We start from the raw sequence: 17,243 nt of genomic DNA on the forward strand, positions 1-17,243 counted from the left end.
AAAGAGACTTCAAGTTTACTGTCAAGGGTGGTTATTTCTGCCTGAGGAATAATGTAGTTTGTAAAATGAGTAAATTTTACAACTTGGATAAGTCATGGTTTCTGACAGCTTTCAACTTGCTACGTCCGTGCAGTGAAAGTGCTCTCCTCCTGGTGCTGATCCCTTAGCTAAGAAATATATTCCCCTCCTTCACCTCATTGAAGTACTGTGAAAAATCAGTCCCATTATAACAAAGATCTTTGTTTCTTTGTTTTTCATATTCTAATGGAAACCTTTTTTATCCCTTCTCTTTTATGAAGGAAGCTGATTCAGTATCAGTGGGTACTTAGGCTGTCTTCATAGTGTAGGAACAAATTGCACAGTAGTGAAAAGTTATTTAAAGAAAAAAACAACAATAGGCCAGTGGAGAATGCTTCTCCCTTTAGCAATGTGTCATGTTGTATTAGCAGAGTGAAGTATTTGCAATTTGAACTTAAAATACAAATGTGAAAGTTGGAGACATTCCATATATATATAGTAGCTTTCCTATAGTTTAGAAACAGCATCAATAAAGATTTTTAATCCAACACATCTCGTGGAAAGAGAAGACAGGTAAAATTAAATTAAAAGTTGAAGGTAGCATAAGTCACAATTATCAGCTCGCTAGTCTGCTCTTACTGGTCTGTTGATCAGATCATCTCTAGTTGGCTGGATTAAGTATCTGGTTGATTTACTCAGAGAATGCCCTCCCCCCACTACAACTTGGCCTTGGAAGGATAGAGGACAAAAAGATAGGGCTGGCTTTTTCTGTTGTCTGTATTATTATGTATCTACTGAAATGAGCCCGCCCAGGATATTCTATAAACAGCTGCACGAAGAAAATTAGTGAAAAAATTGCTGTTATTAGTTTGACTGACAGTTAATAGATAGCCTAAACAGTGAACACTGGTATGTTCTGTATAATTTAGTACAATCCTCTCTAGTCTGTAGCTGAAGCATGCAATTAGGGCAACGGTGATGGCTCAGAACATTTCACATTTTGCACTCTTACTTGAGTTAAATTCATAAATAATTTTCCTTTATGTGTAGCAGTATATTTAAAATACTAGACTTTGATAAATTAACCCCTGTCTGTATCATCTGTTGGTATTAAGTGCTTTGTGTATTGGATAAATTTTAAATTATATTCATTCCAGAGTTGAAAATATTCAGCTTAAAATTTATTTATAATCTGATTTTGTTGATGAACTTTCATATCCTGTTCAATATGCACTGCAGCTAATATAATTTCATACAAAAGGTCTGTAAAGATTGTTTTTCTTTGCAGCACCATATACCAACACTTAGATTTGAGTTGCTTAATATATAAACTCCAGAATTGAAAATTGCACACCTAATTTTCTGTATTAAGTCCTCTCTGTTTTGGTATAGAAGAATAATATAGGAATATGAATGTTAAGAGAGGAGTTACAGTTATCTAAAATACTACAGAATGCATTTATATTTCTGAGTGGTTTTTGAACACCCGTGTAGAGGGAAAGCTTTGCTATCTGCTGTAGACAGTGATGTTGCAGTGACCTATACCAGGATGAACCCTTGCATACCTGTAGGCTGTGAGTGACATTTTTTGAAAGTGCATGGCTGCAAAAAGGTCTTTCATTGTGAAATTGGCTCACTTTTAAAAACAACTCTTCTGGTTTTTTAAAAACAAATGTATTTTTTTACTTGTATGATTAGACTGTATTACACATCTCAGTCTATTAAACTATCTTACTTCCTCCTTTTCTGCTTCTGTTTCATTTCATACTTGAGTTCCAAAAAATTAAATTATATAGTAGCATATTTGAATACATGTATCTTTTAAGGGTATCCGATTTTGAATATGGCAGGTTTTTTTAGTAATTAATGCCGTTTGTTCTGAGGTACAAATTTGATTTTGAACATTAGGTATTCTGTGTCTTTGAGAGAAGTATTTCCCTTGCACTTACTCATTGTTCAATGAACTGATTTTTTGAGCATTGAGAAATAAGTGTTAGCTGGAAGTTAAGAATGGAACCTGTAAGAATTGAATTATTTGATGTAAAATTGTTTTTATTACATATTTTTGAATAGACTAAAGCAGACGCTGTGTTTTTTCTGTAAAATGAAAATTCATTATGCATTATTCATAAAATCAGTAAGATGATTAAGCTGTATCTTCTTTTGATGAGTAAAGGCATCTGGAAACCTTAATGCTTCTCTGTAAGAAAAAATAAAAATAGGAAAGTATAAAAGTGCTTTTCAAATTGGCTTTACCTAATCTGTGTCAAGATACATCAGTGGTCATTATCTGACTCTTGGAAAATATTTCGGTCTTTTGCATGGATGTTTTGAAATTATTCTAAGTTTACTTTTGGGTGTGAATCCCCAGGTACACATTCATGTGTATTGCCCGGGGGGTTTTATTTTTTAAAAACTCCCTTAACACATAAAAATTCTGTATTACACCCTGATGTTTTCTGTCCTGTGGAAGAAGAAATATTAGTGAACAACAATGTAAAGGACTGCCAAAAATCTGGCCAAATTTGAAAGATTAGATACCAACTAAACCTAAAGAATGCCTAAAGCATACTGGCATGCCTAGGTTTTACGCTCTGATGTCCATTAAATTCTGAATTAAATCAGGGAAGTCTTCTCACAAATCTCAGGTGGTTGTTTTTTTTTTCTCAAACAAGATGATAATTATCAAGCATTGTAGTTATATTTATCCATTTTGTGTTTTCTCTTTTAAGTGAGGAAAAAACTGAGCAGTTGCTTGACTGTAAACAAGAACTTGAACAGATGGAAACTGAACTAAAGAGACTTCAGCAAGAGGTATGGATTTTTGTAAATCTATTGTTTACAATAAAGTGGGTAAAAAAAATTGCCACTGTCGTAATGTTTGTTTTTTTATTAGGAGGAGTGCTTTCATGAATTCTTTTTTATTTTGCACTCTGAATGTGATCTTGTATAATTTATTCTTTTATTTGGCCTTGTATGCTGGAAAAGTATTCTGAATTAGGTTAGTATTTATTCGGTATTTTTTTTTATTTCCACATTCAAGCAATTTACCAACATACCCCACAAGTGTACATATACTGAATTTTTCCCAAGAGCAATCCACTCAAATTTTGCCTGGTTTTCTTTATACTTTTATTCTCTCTGTTCCTGCTAGGGAAAACATCTGATTAATTTCTGACTACGATATTATTTTTGCTTTTAATTTCTGTATTTTCTGATCTCCTAGAATATGAATCTGCTCTCAGATGCCCGTTCTGCCAGAGTGTACAGAGATGAATTGGATGCGCTTCGTGAGAAGGCAATTCGAGTTGACAAGCTTGAAAGTGAAGTCAGCCGGTATAAAGAGAGGCTGCATGATATTGAATTCTACAAAGCTAGAGTGGAGGTATATGAAGGAAAGAAAACCTGAATAACCATCATTTTTTGTCTACTGTGGCATTTTCAAAGTTATTTTGATGACTTAAACATTGGGACATGAAAATGGTGTTAGAGCTTCTTACTCTGGGATATCACACAGAATCACAGAATTTTAGGGGTTAGAAGGTACCTCGAAAGATGATGTAGTCCAACCCCCCTGCCAGGCAGGATCACCTAGAGCACATTACGCAGGAACTTGTCCAGGCGGGTTTTGAATGTCTCCAGAGAAGGAGGCTCCAGAACCTCTCTGGGCAGCCTGTTCCAGTTCTCTGTCACTCTCACAATAAAGAAGTGTTTTTTGATGTTTACGTGGAACCTCCTATGTTCCAGTTTGCACCCATTGCCCCTTGTCCTATCATGGGATGTCACTGAAAAAAGCCTGGCTCAGTCCTCCAGACACTTGCCCTTAATGTATTTGTAAGGTTGATGAGGTTGCCCCTCAGCCTCCTCTTCTCCAAGATACCCAGCTCCCTCAGCCTTTCCTCATAAGGGAGATGTTCCACTCCCTTAATCATCTTTGTGGCTCTGCACTGGACTCTTTTAAGCAGATCCCTGTCCTTCTTGAACTGAGGGGCCCAGAACTGGACACAATATTCCAGATCTGACCTCGCCAAGGCAGAATAGAGGGGGAGGAGAACCTCCCTTGACCTACTAACCACACCCTCTCTGATACACCTCAGGATGCCATTGGCCTTCTTGGCTACAAGGGCACGTTGCTGGCTCATGGTCATCCTCCTGTCCACTAGGAGCCCCAGGTCCCTTTCTCCTACACTGCTCTCCAGCAGGTCAGCCCCCAGCCTGCACTGGTACATGGAGTTGTTCTTCCCCAGATGCAAGACTCTACACTTGCCCTTGTTCAATTTCAACAAGTTTCTCCCTGCCCAACTCTCCATCCTGTCCAGGTCTCACTGAGTGGCAGCACAGCCTTCTGGTGTGTCAGCCACTCCTCCCAGTTCAGTGTCATCAGCAAACTTGCTGAGGGCACACTGTTCCCTCATCCAGGTTGTTGATGAAAATAGTGAATAGGACTCCAGTAGTCACAGACCTCCAACTAGATTCTGCCCCATTGACTTCAAGTCTCTGATTTCTTCCTTTCAACCAGTTCAGATACATTATAGTCTTCTGTGCTAAAGAACAGCTTTTTAGGTACAAGTTCCTGTGTCTTAACACCATGCGATTTCTTTTGAAGTTGGCAGTATTCACAGAATCACCAAGGCTGGAAAAGACCTTTACGATCATCAAGTCCAGCCTATGATCTAGCGCCACCACATCGGCTAGACCATGTCACTAAGTGCCACATCCAGCCTTTCCTTGAACACATCCAGGGATGGTGCCTCCAACACTTCCCTGGGAAGTCCATTCCAATGTCTAATCACCCTCTTCATGAGGAAGTACTTCCTAATATTCAACCTAAACCTCCTCTGGAGCAGTTTGAGACTATGCCTTGCTGTCTTGTTGCTGGTTGCCTGGAAAAAGAACCCAGCCCCCACCTGACTACAGCCTCCCTTCAGTTAGTTGAAGAGAGTGGTAAGGTGCCCCCTGAGTCCCCTCCAGGCTGAACAACCCCAGCTGCCTCAGCCTATCCCTGTAAGACTTTCCCTTTCACCAGCCTTGTTGCTCTCCTCTGAACCTGCTCCAGCACCTCAATATCCTTCTTGAAGTGAGGGGCCCAGAACTGGACACAGTACTTGAGGTGAGGCCTCACCAGTGCTGAGTACAGGGGGAGAATTACATCTCTGCTCCTGCTGGCCACACTATTCCAGATGCAAGCTGGGATGTCATTGGCCTTCTGGGCCACCTGGGTACACACCGTAACTGTGAGCCAGCAAGACCAGTAAGTGCCTCCATTTAGGATATATACTATGTGTTGAGAAACTCGAGGAGGAATTATTTAAAAATATGCTGTAAATGTAGTAACTTCTTTCTCTTCCTGTGGATCTCCTAAAGAAGGCATTTTTCTGAGTAAAGTGTTGCAGAAATAGTGGCTATACACAGAAATGAGTATAGGACAATGGCATTTGATGGATATACTAAAACAAAGATGCACTGACATCAAGCAAGAGAGAGACATACACTTCTGTTGTGAATTAGAAGTTTAGGAAAAAATAATCAACATGCAGGATGTTATTAGGCCATCATTCTGTAAATGGCAAATTTGTTGAGAAAATGCCAAGGTGACAGAATTTGTGAAAGAAACAATTATTTGTGGGAATGAGAACTGATGAAAGTTTAAAGAAACTTTCAAGGAGGTAAAAAAAACCACCAAAACCCCTTAAAAAAGCAGGGAGAACTTGAAATGAATGCTTGTTGGAAAATACTTTATATAGCCTAGATGTAGTTGTTGAGATACTGGTATCAAGTCCTTTCTTTAGGATAAAAATAAACAAAAAGCAAAACCAGGATATTAGGCTGAAATCTGATACACAGTAGCATTACATGACTTTTTTTATTTGCTGTGGCCTCATGGAGTCACAGGCCTGGATTGGATCTCAGGAATTCATTCTGTCCTGCTTTAAAGAAAAATAAAAATGTATATCTATACCACTCCAAATGAATGCTTGGCATTAATGGGTACTTTAAGACCCAAGTGAGGGAGTGTCTGCAGCCTGTGACGTGTCATATGTCCCCTCTCTTACCTCTTTGTGCTCTGCATCCCCACAGCAGTTTGTGTTACAAGGTGCTTTTTAGTTTCTCTGGGTTCTGTCTTAGTTCTTCCTTAAAATGGAGTTCCTAAGATGGGATCGCATTCACTTGATTATGGTTTAACAGTTTGAATACAGTGGAAAGATGACCTTTCTCCACATGTTCTAAAAGAGCAAATCCTAAACAACATCTCAGTTTTTAATCTGTGGTAACCTCCCCGGTATTCTAGTAATTGCATCTGACAAACATCTTAGTCCTAATACATACAGCATTCTTTGGAAGAGACTTCTTTTAATTTTTAAAAATTAGAACCTTTTAATGGATGTATACTGAAAAATTCTTTTCAAATCTTTTTAATGTTCAATTGTAGATCCTTCATCCAGAACTTCTAATAATAGCTTTAGTCAGAAATAAAGCATGTCAGCTGACGTGGGAGTTACTAGCTTTTTAATGGAAAATGAGATTAGTAGTTTTTCCAAGAGGACTACAGTGTAAAAAATTTAACAAATGACTGTAGTGAGGGATAAGATACATGGTGCAGATTTAAACATTGTTAAAAGGATTTTAGACATTTCTGAAACTAAAAAAACAAACAACCCCACAACAAGCAAACCAACCCAAACGAAAACATGGCTCCCACAACTTTTTTTTTAAGATTAAGTGTTCTTAGCCTTGCTTGTGGAAATTCATTTTTTCATCTCACTGTGTAATGTGAAATAATCTGATTAAATTTGAAGAAACTCCCTAAGATACACTAAATACAGACCTTAAAGGCTGTCATTGAAACATTTATTCTTGAGAAGGCTCCACAGCTGCCTTTGCATGCAGCTTAAAAACAAAGGCTGGTAACTACTTTCCAGCTCTGGATCTTTTATCAGTGTTTACCATACTTTATGAACAATATACTGCAGTTCAACTTGAGCTCAGTGATAGAGGTCCAGTGCCGTGATCTGCATTCTCAATTTTCCTTAGTGTTGGCTGTTACCTACGTATGATGTTGGGAAGTCAGGTACTCTGAGTGGTGAACACCATCATCAGCCTTTGCATATGGGTTTTTTGAAAATCATCAAACATGAAATGACACCATAAATTGTTTCTATCTAGTAATGTTGTAAGGGAAGGCATATGGTTAAAAAAATTGTTAAAGGAAAAGAGATTTAATATACAGGATTTGAAAATAGTGGAAATATAATTCTCATAGAATGTTTAAAATACTAAAAGACCTAAAATCTATTTACATTTTTCATAGCTTGTAAACCACCTGTTTTTTTAAGTATGCTTGAATAGAGAAAGATGTTAGTTGGTTTTGCTTCATAATAATAAGTTAACTTGATATTTTTGTAGGGAGGAGTACAAAAAGGAATTATTTATTATTGTTATTATTTATTATTGATTATATTCACTGACCTTTTTTTTGATTTTACAGCTGACTGCATCCTGAAGCTTGAAAAATTTTCTCTTTATATAATGAATAAAACTACCATTTATGTTTTTACATACTACTATTCTTATCAGATACCGTTAGAAAGTTCTTCTGCGTATTTAAGTTAAAGCTGTTTTAGGACATTTGAATATGGCTGCCTGTATTTTAAGGATGTGGTTGCTTTTTTAGAATCATGTCCTGACTTTGGCCTTACGTATGATTGCCCAATGCCCTGTAAACCCAGTTATGGCCTGTAGGAAATTATTTTCTATAAGTTTTGTTTTCCATTTCTTGCAGCTCAAAGATTAGGGACTTCAGTCTCATAATAAGATAAATTAAGGACTGAAAAGTAGAATCTGTATTTCCAGTTTTTACCAGTGGCTAGTAGTGGGTGCTTAGAGGAGAGTAAAAGAACAAGGCAAGCCCTGGGAGAGTGCAGTGGGGAAGTATTACCAAGCCTCCAGCAGTCTCTGCTCAGGGAAATTGCACTCTGAGGTGGTACTTAAGAGCTTTTTTTTTGCCTTCTCTTGCATGAATTGGATAACTTCTTGACATACAGAAGCCTTGTTATCTACACAATCACGTAGCAGTAAGCTCCACAATCCAATTACATAGGCTGTGGCACACTGCTTTTTGTTTGTTTTGAGCCTGACACCTGTAGTCTTTATTTTGATGTCAGCCTTTTCCTTAGCTGTTGTCCATATATGTGCAATACCTCTTGCCAGGTCACCTCTCAAATCACAGGGATATTAATGGTTTGATTGAGGTTATTTATGTATTCTTGGTGGTTTAGGTTCTGTTTAATTTCTCGTATATTGTGTATAATTTTCTTTAAAAATTATGACGTTACAGTTTTGCAAAATTGCTGTAAACCTATTTGTTATTTAAAAATCTGCTACAGCTTCCAAATGAATGTTACATTATAAGAGCAGCATTTCTAAAACTAGGTATGATGTGTATCAGTTTGTATGAATAGGGGAATATCTCTCATGAACTTTTTTTATTGCTTAACTCTTACAGGAGTTAAAAGAAGACAATCAAGTGTTGCTAGAAACAAAGACTATGTTGGAGGATCAATTAGAGGGGACCCGAGCCCGTTCTGATAAATTACATGAGTTAGAAAAAGAGAATCTACAATTAAAAGCTAAATTACATGATATGGAGATGGTAAGTGTAAATGGAGGATAATAAAGGTAACTGAAACACATTACATTTCATTTCTGTTTTTAATAAAATGAAAACTTCAAGTGAAAATGGTAGGGGAGAGAAGGAAGGGATGTCATGATTTACTAACACTTTTCAGATACATTTTCCTACAGTATCTTTGGTTCTCTCTAGCAAAGGAAGAATTGCAAAGGCAGTGTTCTTCCTAAAGGCAGTAAAGTGTTTAATCAGACAGCTAAAATATTATAAGAAATTAAGAGACTCCTTAGTAAGAACGATAGGATTGGGTGTTTTTTTTTAATGTGAAGATGGTTTGTTGTTCCTTAAATACTTAGATAAAAGAGATTATTCATATTTCAAAGTCTGGCAATATAGTGACATATTTTTGAGAAGGTTATTCCCAAAGTATTTTCTGTTTTTAACCAGCTTTCCTCCAAAAAGTAAAAATTCCAAAATAGAAAGTCATCATTTACCTGAGTGGTCTTTTTCTAGTTTTCCATAAGGACTGACAGATTATTACCTTCTCTTTACTTACTGTTTCTGCAATATATTGAGAGTTATATCTGCAACTTACTCCTTTTATAATAGCATGTGTGGGGAAAGTGGTTTATACAATCAGCTGAGACACTTACATGGAGGACCCAGTCCTATTACAGCTTTTTGCATCACAGCAGTCTTATGACAATTTAGAGAAGATGAAATTTACTTCTCTCTGTTTGTTTTTTGTGTGTGCTGCCAAGCTGTGCTTATGAATACTTTCTTTCCTGATACTCTGAGAAGTGAATTTTGAAAGAGTAAGCAGTCACTGCCATAGGTTATGATGAGAAAAGGTTCTTCTCTGCATATTTTTCTTTACTGATTGTAACACTTCTAAGTTCTCTATAATTTTGTCTGTTCCTCCCTGTCTTACTGTGTCTTAGAAAATCAGAAAATGCATTTTGCATTTCTGTGGCATACTAGGTACTAAGATATTGTGTACATGCTGAGACATTTTTTTAAAAAACTTGCGTGCAAAATAATTTTTAAGGAGCGTGATATGGACAGAAAGAAGATTGAGGAACTTATGGAGGAAAATATGACTCTAGAGATGGCTCAGAAACAAAGTATGGATGAATCCTTGCATCTTGGCTGGGAACTTGAACAGATAAATAGGACTACTGAAATTTCTGAAGGTAAATGTAGTAATATTGCAAACTGATAAAATGAGAAAATCAAAAGCTCAGACTTTGGATATCGTTAAGAAACTACAGCTTCTGACTTCTGAAGTGCAGGGTCTTTCATCCTCTGGAGAGATGTGAACAGTTAGGGGGTTAATTTTGTGCTTGTTTTTGTTGTGTTTGATTCTTTTACTAAGTCCTTTGTATCCTAGGACATACACCTTACATGAAAAGTCTGTTCTTGTGATACTTGTTCACTTAAACAGAGATGTAAAACCTGTAAACACTTGGAGTTATGTCGTGTTGCCGTTCCAACTTCGGTACGCAGTAGCACAGATCATGAGACTTCTTGCTTTTCTCAGTTGAGAAAGATTTGTTAAGACTTCTCAGAGTAATTGTTTGCAGAGATAGCTGTGACAAAAAATTTTTATTCTTTCAGTATATAATGCTTGGTCATACACTGAAAGCAATACAAAGGATTTGTGGAGATTTAGAGATCAATCCTCAGTTGCAGGAGAAAAATCTCTGCTGTAATTAGGAACTGTAGAATATGTAGAACATTTCCTTTTATGCCTCTGCAGTGTTGTCTGTTGGGTAAGGAGAATGGGTCATTTAACCTAACTAAATCTGTTCACCAGGGAGGACCATCAAAGGCTCCTAAATCCCCTAAGTCTGCAAATACAAAGTCCAGAACTAAATGTAGTACATAACCTTTTTTTTTTTTTTTTAAATGGTGGTTTTCTCTTCCAGTGCCACAGAAATCTCTTGGTCATGAAGTAAATGAACTGACATCAAGCAGGTTACTGAAGCTGGAAATGGAAAACCAAAGTTTGCTGAAGACAGTGGAGGAACTACAAAGTGCAGTGGGTTCTGCAGAAGGCAGTAGTTCAAGGATTCTGAAAATGGAAAAAGAAAACCAAAGACTTAGCAAAAAGGTAGTAATCAATGTATTTTTGAATTGTGCGAGTTGCCTAATGTTGCTTGCCATTTTTTATGTGTAATTTTATGAATTGCCCTTAGTTTGAGTGTAGTGTTACTGGTGATCTAAATAGTGTTACCACATTTCTAAGTTTATGGTAAAAAAAGAAAACTTCAGAGAGGTTTTTATCTTCTTTAGTTGGGCATTTTATTAATGATGTAAGAATGGCTGCTGTATTCAGAAAGGTCTTATGCCAGTGAAGGGAAAAAATCAGTATGTTAATGTTGGGGTTAATATTTTATGAAACTTCAGAACATTATTTTAATTTCGTATTTAAGCAGGGGAAAGTACGTGTACATAGATGTATCGGCCACCTAAGCAGAAAACTTGGTTGTGTGTCCTCATTTGTAATTGAGGGAATATGGGCCAAAGAATCAATTAGCAAGTGAATGGGAGGAGCTTGTTAGATTTATCTGTGCTGATCTGCAATGATTTGCTCTCCAAATTCTGCATATCAAATAGAGCAATTCAGTCAGTGATATTTATAGAGAATAAAAATTGAAAAAAAATGGGGATTAATTACAGTGGAGTAAAATGTCTGAAGTTTCTGAGCTAGCTTTTCCTTCAGCCAGTGTCAGGTGTTAGAGATACTATTCTTAGAGAAGAGCTGGTAAGCAGTAATTAGAAAAAATAAATGGAAAGGAATCCCTTTTGTATTCCATACTAGCATGTTTTCCTGACTTCTTAACAATATGGTACTTTTTGTGCTAGAAGGATGGCTGGGAGGGTACAAAAGAAAGGCACAGGTGTAAGAAGCAATCAATAGTAGGTCCTTGTGGTTGTCTGATAACTGTTCTTACCACTTGGAATGTGTGGTGACATGTCCTTTTTCTCACTTTCCCGTAAAAACAATGCTCTGAACAGTGATCTCTTTAGCAAAAAGTGTGAAGTTGAACAGAATGTCTGTTCTGAACCCCATGAACATAGTCTTTCTATGTGGACACCCTTTGTTTTAAAAAAACAGCGCTACCATAGAGTCTTAAAAATATGATACAGAGATACTGGCCACAGAAACTCCACTCCCAGTGCCTGGCTGACAGACTGTTCCCAGACAGAGGCTGCATCCTTGCTGGGGCCATTCAGCCAGTTATGTCTCCTTTGCAAAAAAACTATGAAAGTGCCAACATCCCTGGAAAGCAGGCGTTGGTCTGCTAAGCAAATGGCCAGGAAAATCTCAGTTGGAGAGGAAGAGGGAAGCAAAAGTCTGGTCAGGCATTACTATTCTCATCCTGAGAGAGAAATTTAATTCACATACAGACCTAATATCGTAGATTCATAGAATTCATAGAGTTGGAAGGGACCCCAAAGATCATCTAGTTCCAACCATTCTGCATGTACACACCTTCTACTAGATCAGGTTGCTCAAAAGAAATCTGTCTGTTTCATTCCAAGGGAATCATCATCAGCATCCTTTGAACTATTTGAGATAGATCAAACACCATGCAACCCTTGTAAGTTAAAAGGGATTTGGAGGAACAGTATAAATCTAAATGGAATTTTAAAAGAAAAAAAAATATGTTTGGGGAAATATCCAAAGCCTAATGAAATCTGACCAATTTTCTTACGCCAATGTGCTTTGTGGATATAATCTTCTGAGCCAGGAAGAAATTCTGGCAGAAGTAAATTTATTCCTGTAAGACATTAATTGTTTCAGGTAAATAATAGGAAATTCCATTTTGTTCTTTCCTTTAACTTGCTTTATTCATTTTTATAAGGGTACCTTCAACCCAGCTGAGAGTAATACTGATGTCATTTCTTAAGTACACTTTACAAAAATGTGTTTCTTTCTCCCTAGCTTGAAGAGCTGGAGAATGAAATTAGCCAAGAGAAACAAAGTCTTCAGAACAGTCAAAATTTGAGTAAAGATTTGATGAAAGAAAAAGTACAGCTTGAAAAGACACTTGAAGCACTTCGAGAAAATTCAGAGCGACAAGTGAGTAGCAGAATCAAAACTCTTAGTTCTGTGTTGTGCTGGACTGTTCTCCCTTTGTACTTTTTTGCAGGCATAAAGGGATTGTAAATGGAGCAGACTGGCCAAAAGAACATATCTGTGGCAAAAGAGCTTGTCCAAGACCTGCACCCAGTGAGAGACATGACTCATTTTTAGCTGAGGCTTTACTGTTAGTTTTACAGCTTTTTAGTGCTCTGTAATGCTTCTGTGGCTTTCATAGGCTGTGCATTTGCTATAGTTGCTTGGAGGGTGTAGCTGAGCCAAAATAGAAAATGAGGAACTTTGGAGGTAAGCCAAACACCTCTCAGTGGAGGAAACCAGGTTCCAGACAGCTGGTCAGTGTTTGAAGTAATGTCGGAGTATTAATGAGAATTACAGCAGCCTGTACCTTGGAGGGACCTGACAGAGACCAGCATAGCAGAGCTGCTCTGGGACTCTGCTGCCCACTCTGTGCCTCCTGTGTCGCTCACACTTTATCTGGCGCAGAAACCATCATATCCAGCTTCATAGTAGTCCCCAATAGTATAATGTATTCTAGCTGTGACTTGTAGAGAGATAGCAGAATTTATTTTTGGTTGCCAGAAACTGACATCTGGGTCTGTAAAAGATCTGAGCTGTAGTTGGGAAGGTACTCAATGTCACTGGTGTATCTGTACTTAATGGGTGCAAACACCTTCAGAGGTCTTTGCAGAAAAATTCAGAGGACCTGTCGAAGGCACCACTAGGAAATGAGTTACAGAAACTTCTGGGAATCCCATCTTCAGTAATTAAGTCCTTTCAGAATTAGGACTGTAGTAAACTTATATAAATTCCACTGATATTTCTTGATGAGATTGAAATTAAAATAAAAAATGCCAATGTTGTCAAAGGGCACTGTTTTAGAATACAGAATACTGTATTTCAAAAGTCCTGAAAATTTTTAAAGACCTGGTTTAATCATAAAACTAAATTCTAGACTTAGAAAATAAAATAATAACCAAAACTGTACGTGGCATTGAAGCTTTACTTACATTTAAAGAGGGCAGTAGAAATAATTTTAAAGAAAATGTTCCAGTATGTTTTGTTTAGATTTGTTCATTGTTACAATAATTGATTTATACATTCTATTAGAAAGGTACTCTAGGGGAAAAAAAAAAGGACTAAAAATTTCTGGAATAAATCCTAAGTCTCTATTCAGCCCTCAGGGGTTTTTGTGTCTGTAGTAGGACTGACGTTTCAGTGGGACTATTTCTGCCTACAAATAATAAATATACTTAGGACCTGTGATGGTTGGCAGCATCTTTTAGGTCTTTTAAAAATTCTGTGCTGAAACTTATTGGAGTCAACTGTTAAAGATTCGTTTTCATCAGAAATTATGGAGGAATTGATCATGATTTTTTTTTAAGCTGGGATTAGAAAAGCAGAATTCATGGGAGGTAATTATGCATGTTCAGTAATATACCAGTTTACATAAAGAAGTGTTACAAAGTTGTGTTTTTAGACACCTGTTAATTAGTTTCTTGTTAACCTTTTTAGAACAGCTTGTCATTGCTGGGAATAGAGCTGTAGATCCTGTAATTAATAGTTACATGCAGACTTAAATATGAAAGAGCTGTCTGTAATTCCATCAGTCTGTTTTTCATTGCAACTAGCACTTTTTATTTTCTCCAAAACGGTTTATTGTTGAAACATCCCTTGTGCTGTGTTACTACTGCATTCCTAAATACTGATCTAAACAGTTTTCTGAATTTTGCTATCTCTTGTTACATATCCAAAAAATTACAAATTATTTTGAGTAACTGATAAAAAAGAAGAAATACTAAAAAAATAAGATGCAAATGCGGCCTTTATCCTTGAAGTAGGTCTGGGGATATGTTACGTAGGAAAATTAATTCAGTTTAATATGATTTGCTTTCTCTGGAAGCTGTTTTGGAACAGGATGTCTAAGGGTTCTCTTTTTAGCTAAAAAATTATTGTAACTTTGTGCTTCTTCCCAAAATGTTACTTGCTGTGGTCAGGATGCCCTCAGATCCCACAGACTACCTCTGTATTTTCCAAGTGAAATAAATACACTTTTGCAGCTCCCACTACTCCCTTTATCTCACGATTGGTTTAGAACTTAACCGCAGTTTTGTTCTTTTTGGACACATGTCTCTGGAAATTACAGAGTTTAAGAAAAATAACCTAAATCTGGATAAAGGCCAATAAAAATGAAATGAAGCTAAGGAATAGATACAGCTTCATTTTGGTTTGCACTTTGGTAGTTTTATTTTTCTTTTGTCTGCTAATGTCCAAGAGAAAGGTATTTGAAGATTCACTTTGACTTATTATTTTGTTAAAAAGTGTTTGTCATGGTGCAAACAAATACCAGTAGAGAAAGAGATTATATTTTTTAAAGCTTAAAAGAAAAGGGAAATATGATGTGATCTTATTACATTAGTAGCTTTCAGTTTATATATGAAAGTAATTACTCTTTCACGTTGCTCACCTGATTTTATGATTTTCCCCCCAAATTAGATTAAGCTATTAGAACAAGAAAATGAACATTTGAATCAAACTGTAGCTTCTCTGAGACAGCGCTCGCAAATCAGTGCTGAAGCAAGAATGAAAGAAATTGAAAAAGAGAATAAAATCCTTCATGAGTCTATTAAAGAGACCAGCAGTAAGTTAAACAAGATTGAATTTGAAAAAAAGCAAGTCAGGAAGGAACTGGAACACTATAAAGAGAAAGGGGAGAGAGCAGAAGAGCTGGAGAATGAGCTGCATCATCTGGAGAAGGAAAATGAATCATTACAGAAAAAAATTACTAACTTAAAAATTACTTGTGAGAAAATAGAGGCCTTAGAGCAAGAAAACTCAGACCTCGAAATGGAAAACAGAAAACTGAAAAAAACTTTGGATAGCCTAAAAAATCTCACTTTTCAATTAGAATCCTTAGAAAAGGAGAATTCACAACTTGATGAAGAAAATTTGGAATTAAGAAGAACAATTGAATCATTGAAGTGTACTAGCATTAAAGTGGCGCAATTACAGTTAGAAAATAAGGAACTGGAAAGTGAAAAGGAGCAACTTAAAAAAAGCCTTGAACTCATGAAAGCCTCATTTAAGAAAACTGAGCGCTTGGAAGTCAGCTACCAAGGCCTAGACACAGAAAACCAAAGGCTACAGAAAGCCCTTGAAAACAGCAATAAAAAGATTCAGCAATTAGAAAGTGAATTACAGGATTTAGAGTCTGAAAATCAGACTCTCCAAAAGAACTTAGAAGAGTTAAAAATCTCTAGCAAGCGCCTAGAACAATTGGAAAAGGAGAATAAGCTATTAGAACAAGAGACTTCTCAACTGGAAAAAGATAAGAAACAGCTGGAAAAAGAAAATAAGCGGCTTCGACAACAAGCAGAAATTAAGGATAGTACGTTAGAAGAAAACAATGTAAAAATTAGCAATCTGGAAAAGGAAAATAAATCTCTATTTAAAGAAATAGTTGTATATAAAGAGTCATGTGTACGCCTGAAAGAACTAGAAAAAGAAAACAAAGAACTTGTGAAAAGAGCTACCATCGATAAGAAAACCCTTGTCACTTTACGAGAGGTAAACAGAAATTGCTTACCATTCCCAAATTAAGCTGTTGGTAATGAAGATAAATGGTATCTGTATTCTTGAAAAAAGTTTGGATTTTGTATTTTTTATAGTTTAATCTGTGGATTATTAACACTTTTAATGGTTACTGATGGGAACGTATTAGATAATGAAAATTTATATAATAATATAACCATACTACACTTACAGACTGTCATGGAGTCTTTGTTAAATGAACATTGCTCAGATTCTTCATGTTAATATTTATTCTGGCTGAAACCAAATTTGAAAGGGAAGTTCTAAAGCAAGGAAGAGAGTAAACAACTACAGTGAGATTGTATTACAGTTAACCATGTAATGTCTGATCCAGCTGAAAGCCAACAATTAGAAGGAGAGTTAATGTTGAGTTATTCAAGTCACATAGAGATGAAAGACTCTTACCACAGCCCTTGAAGAATTGAAAATGCATTATTTTATTTATATGATAATCCTGACTGTCATTTTTTCCGTGTAAGGACTTGGTGAGTGAAAAATTGAAGACTCAACAAATGAACAATGATCTAGAAAAACTTGCCCATGAACTTGAAAAAATAGGCTTAAATAAGGAGCGTCTCTTGCATGATGAGCAGAGCAGTGATGACAGGTGAGAATGTCAAGGCCTACCTGGAGCAGTGTAGGAATGAGGGTTGTTTTTTATTCATAAGGATAAAATGGTTTTACAGACTGGTTTTGTTCATACTTTTAGATTTTAAGGAGCATTAATAGACCCAAAATTGAATTTGCTGCTCTTTAAAATTAATAAAGTACTTGATATGCTTTTACATTCAGCTGTTTCTGAAAGTGAGTTACCACTTTATGTTACTAAGAAACTGTTTGAAGTATGTCAGTGATAGAGGAAATATGCAGTTAAAATGTTTTATGTTTTAGTTAGCAGCA

General features: G+C 36.3%; 1 protein-coding gene across 2 annotated transcripts in view; it reads left to right on the forward strand.

Moving 5' to 3' along the window:
* Positions 1-17,243, forward strand: part of CCDC88A (coiled-coil domain containing 88A) — a 74,526-nt gene that overhangs the window by 29,205 nt on the left and 28,078 nt on the right. For both annotated transcript variants that reach the window (XM_010004565.1, XM_010004573.1), the window contains exons 9-16: positions 2,751-2,832; positions 3,245-3,403; positions 8,522-8,668; positions 9,693-9,837; positions 10,573-10,757; positions 12,597-12,734; positions 15,249-16,319; positions 16,823-16,950. In XM_010004565.1, coding sequence (XP_010002867.1) covers positions 2,751-2,832; positions 3,245-3,403; positions 8,522-8,668; positions 9,693-9,837; positions 10,573-10,757; positions 12,597-12,734; positions 15,249-16,319; positions 16,823-16,950 — 2,055 coding nt within the window. The remainder of the gene's footprint in view (positions 1-2,750; positions 2,833-3,244; positions 3,404-8,521; positions 8,669-9,692; positions 9,838-10,572; positions 10,758-12,596; positions 12,735-15,248; positions 16,320-16,822; positions 16,951-17,243) is intronic.

This window comes from Chaetura pelagica, unplaced genomic scaffold, assembly GCF_000747805.2.
Source record: "Chaetura pelagica isolate M959 unplaced genomic scaffold, ChaPel_1.0 scaffold171, whole genome shotgun sequence".
In the NCBI taxonomy this organism is placed as follows: Eukaryota; Metazoa; Chordata; class Aves; order Apodiformes; family Apodidae; genus Chaetura; species Chaetura pelagica.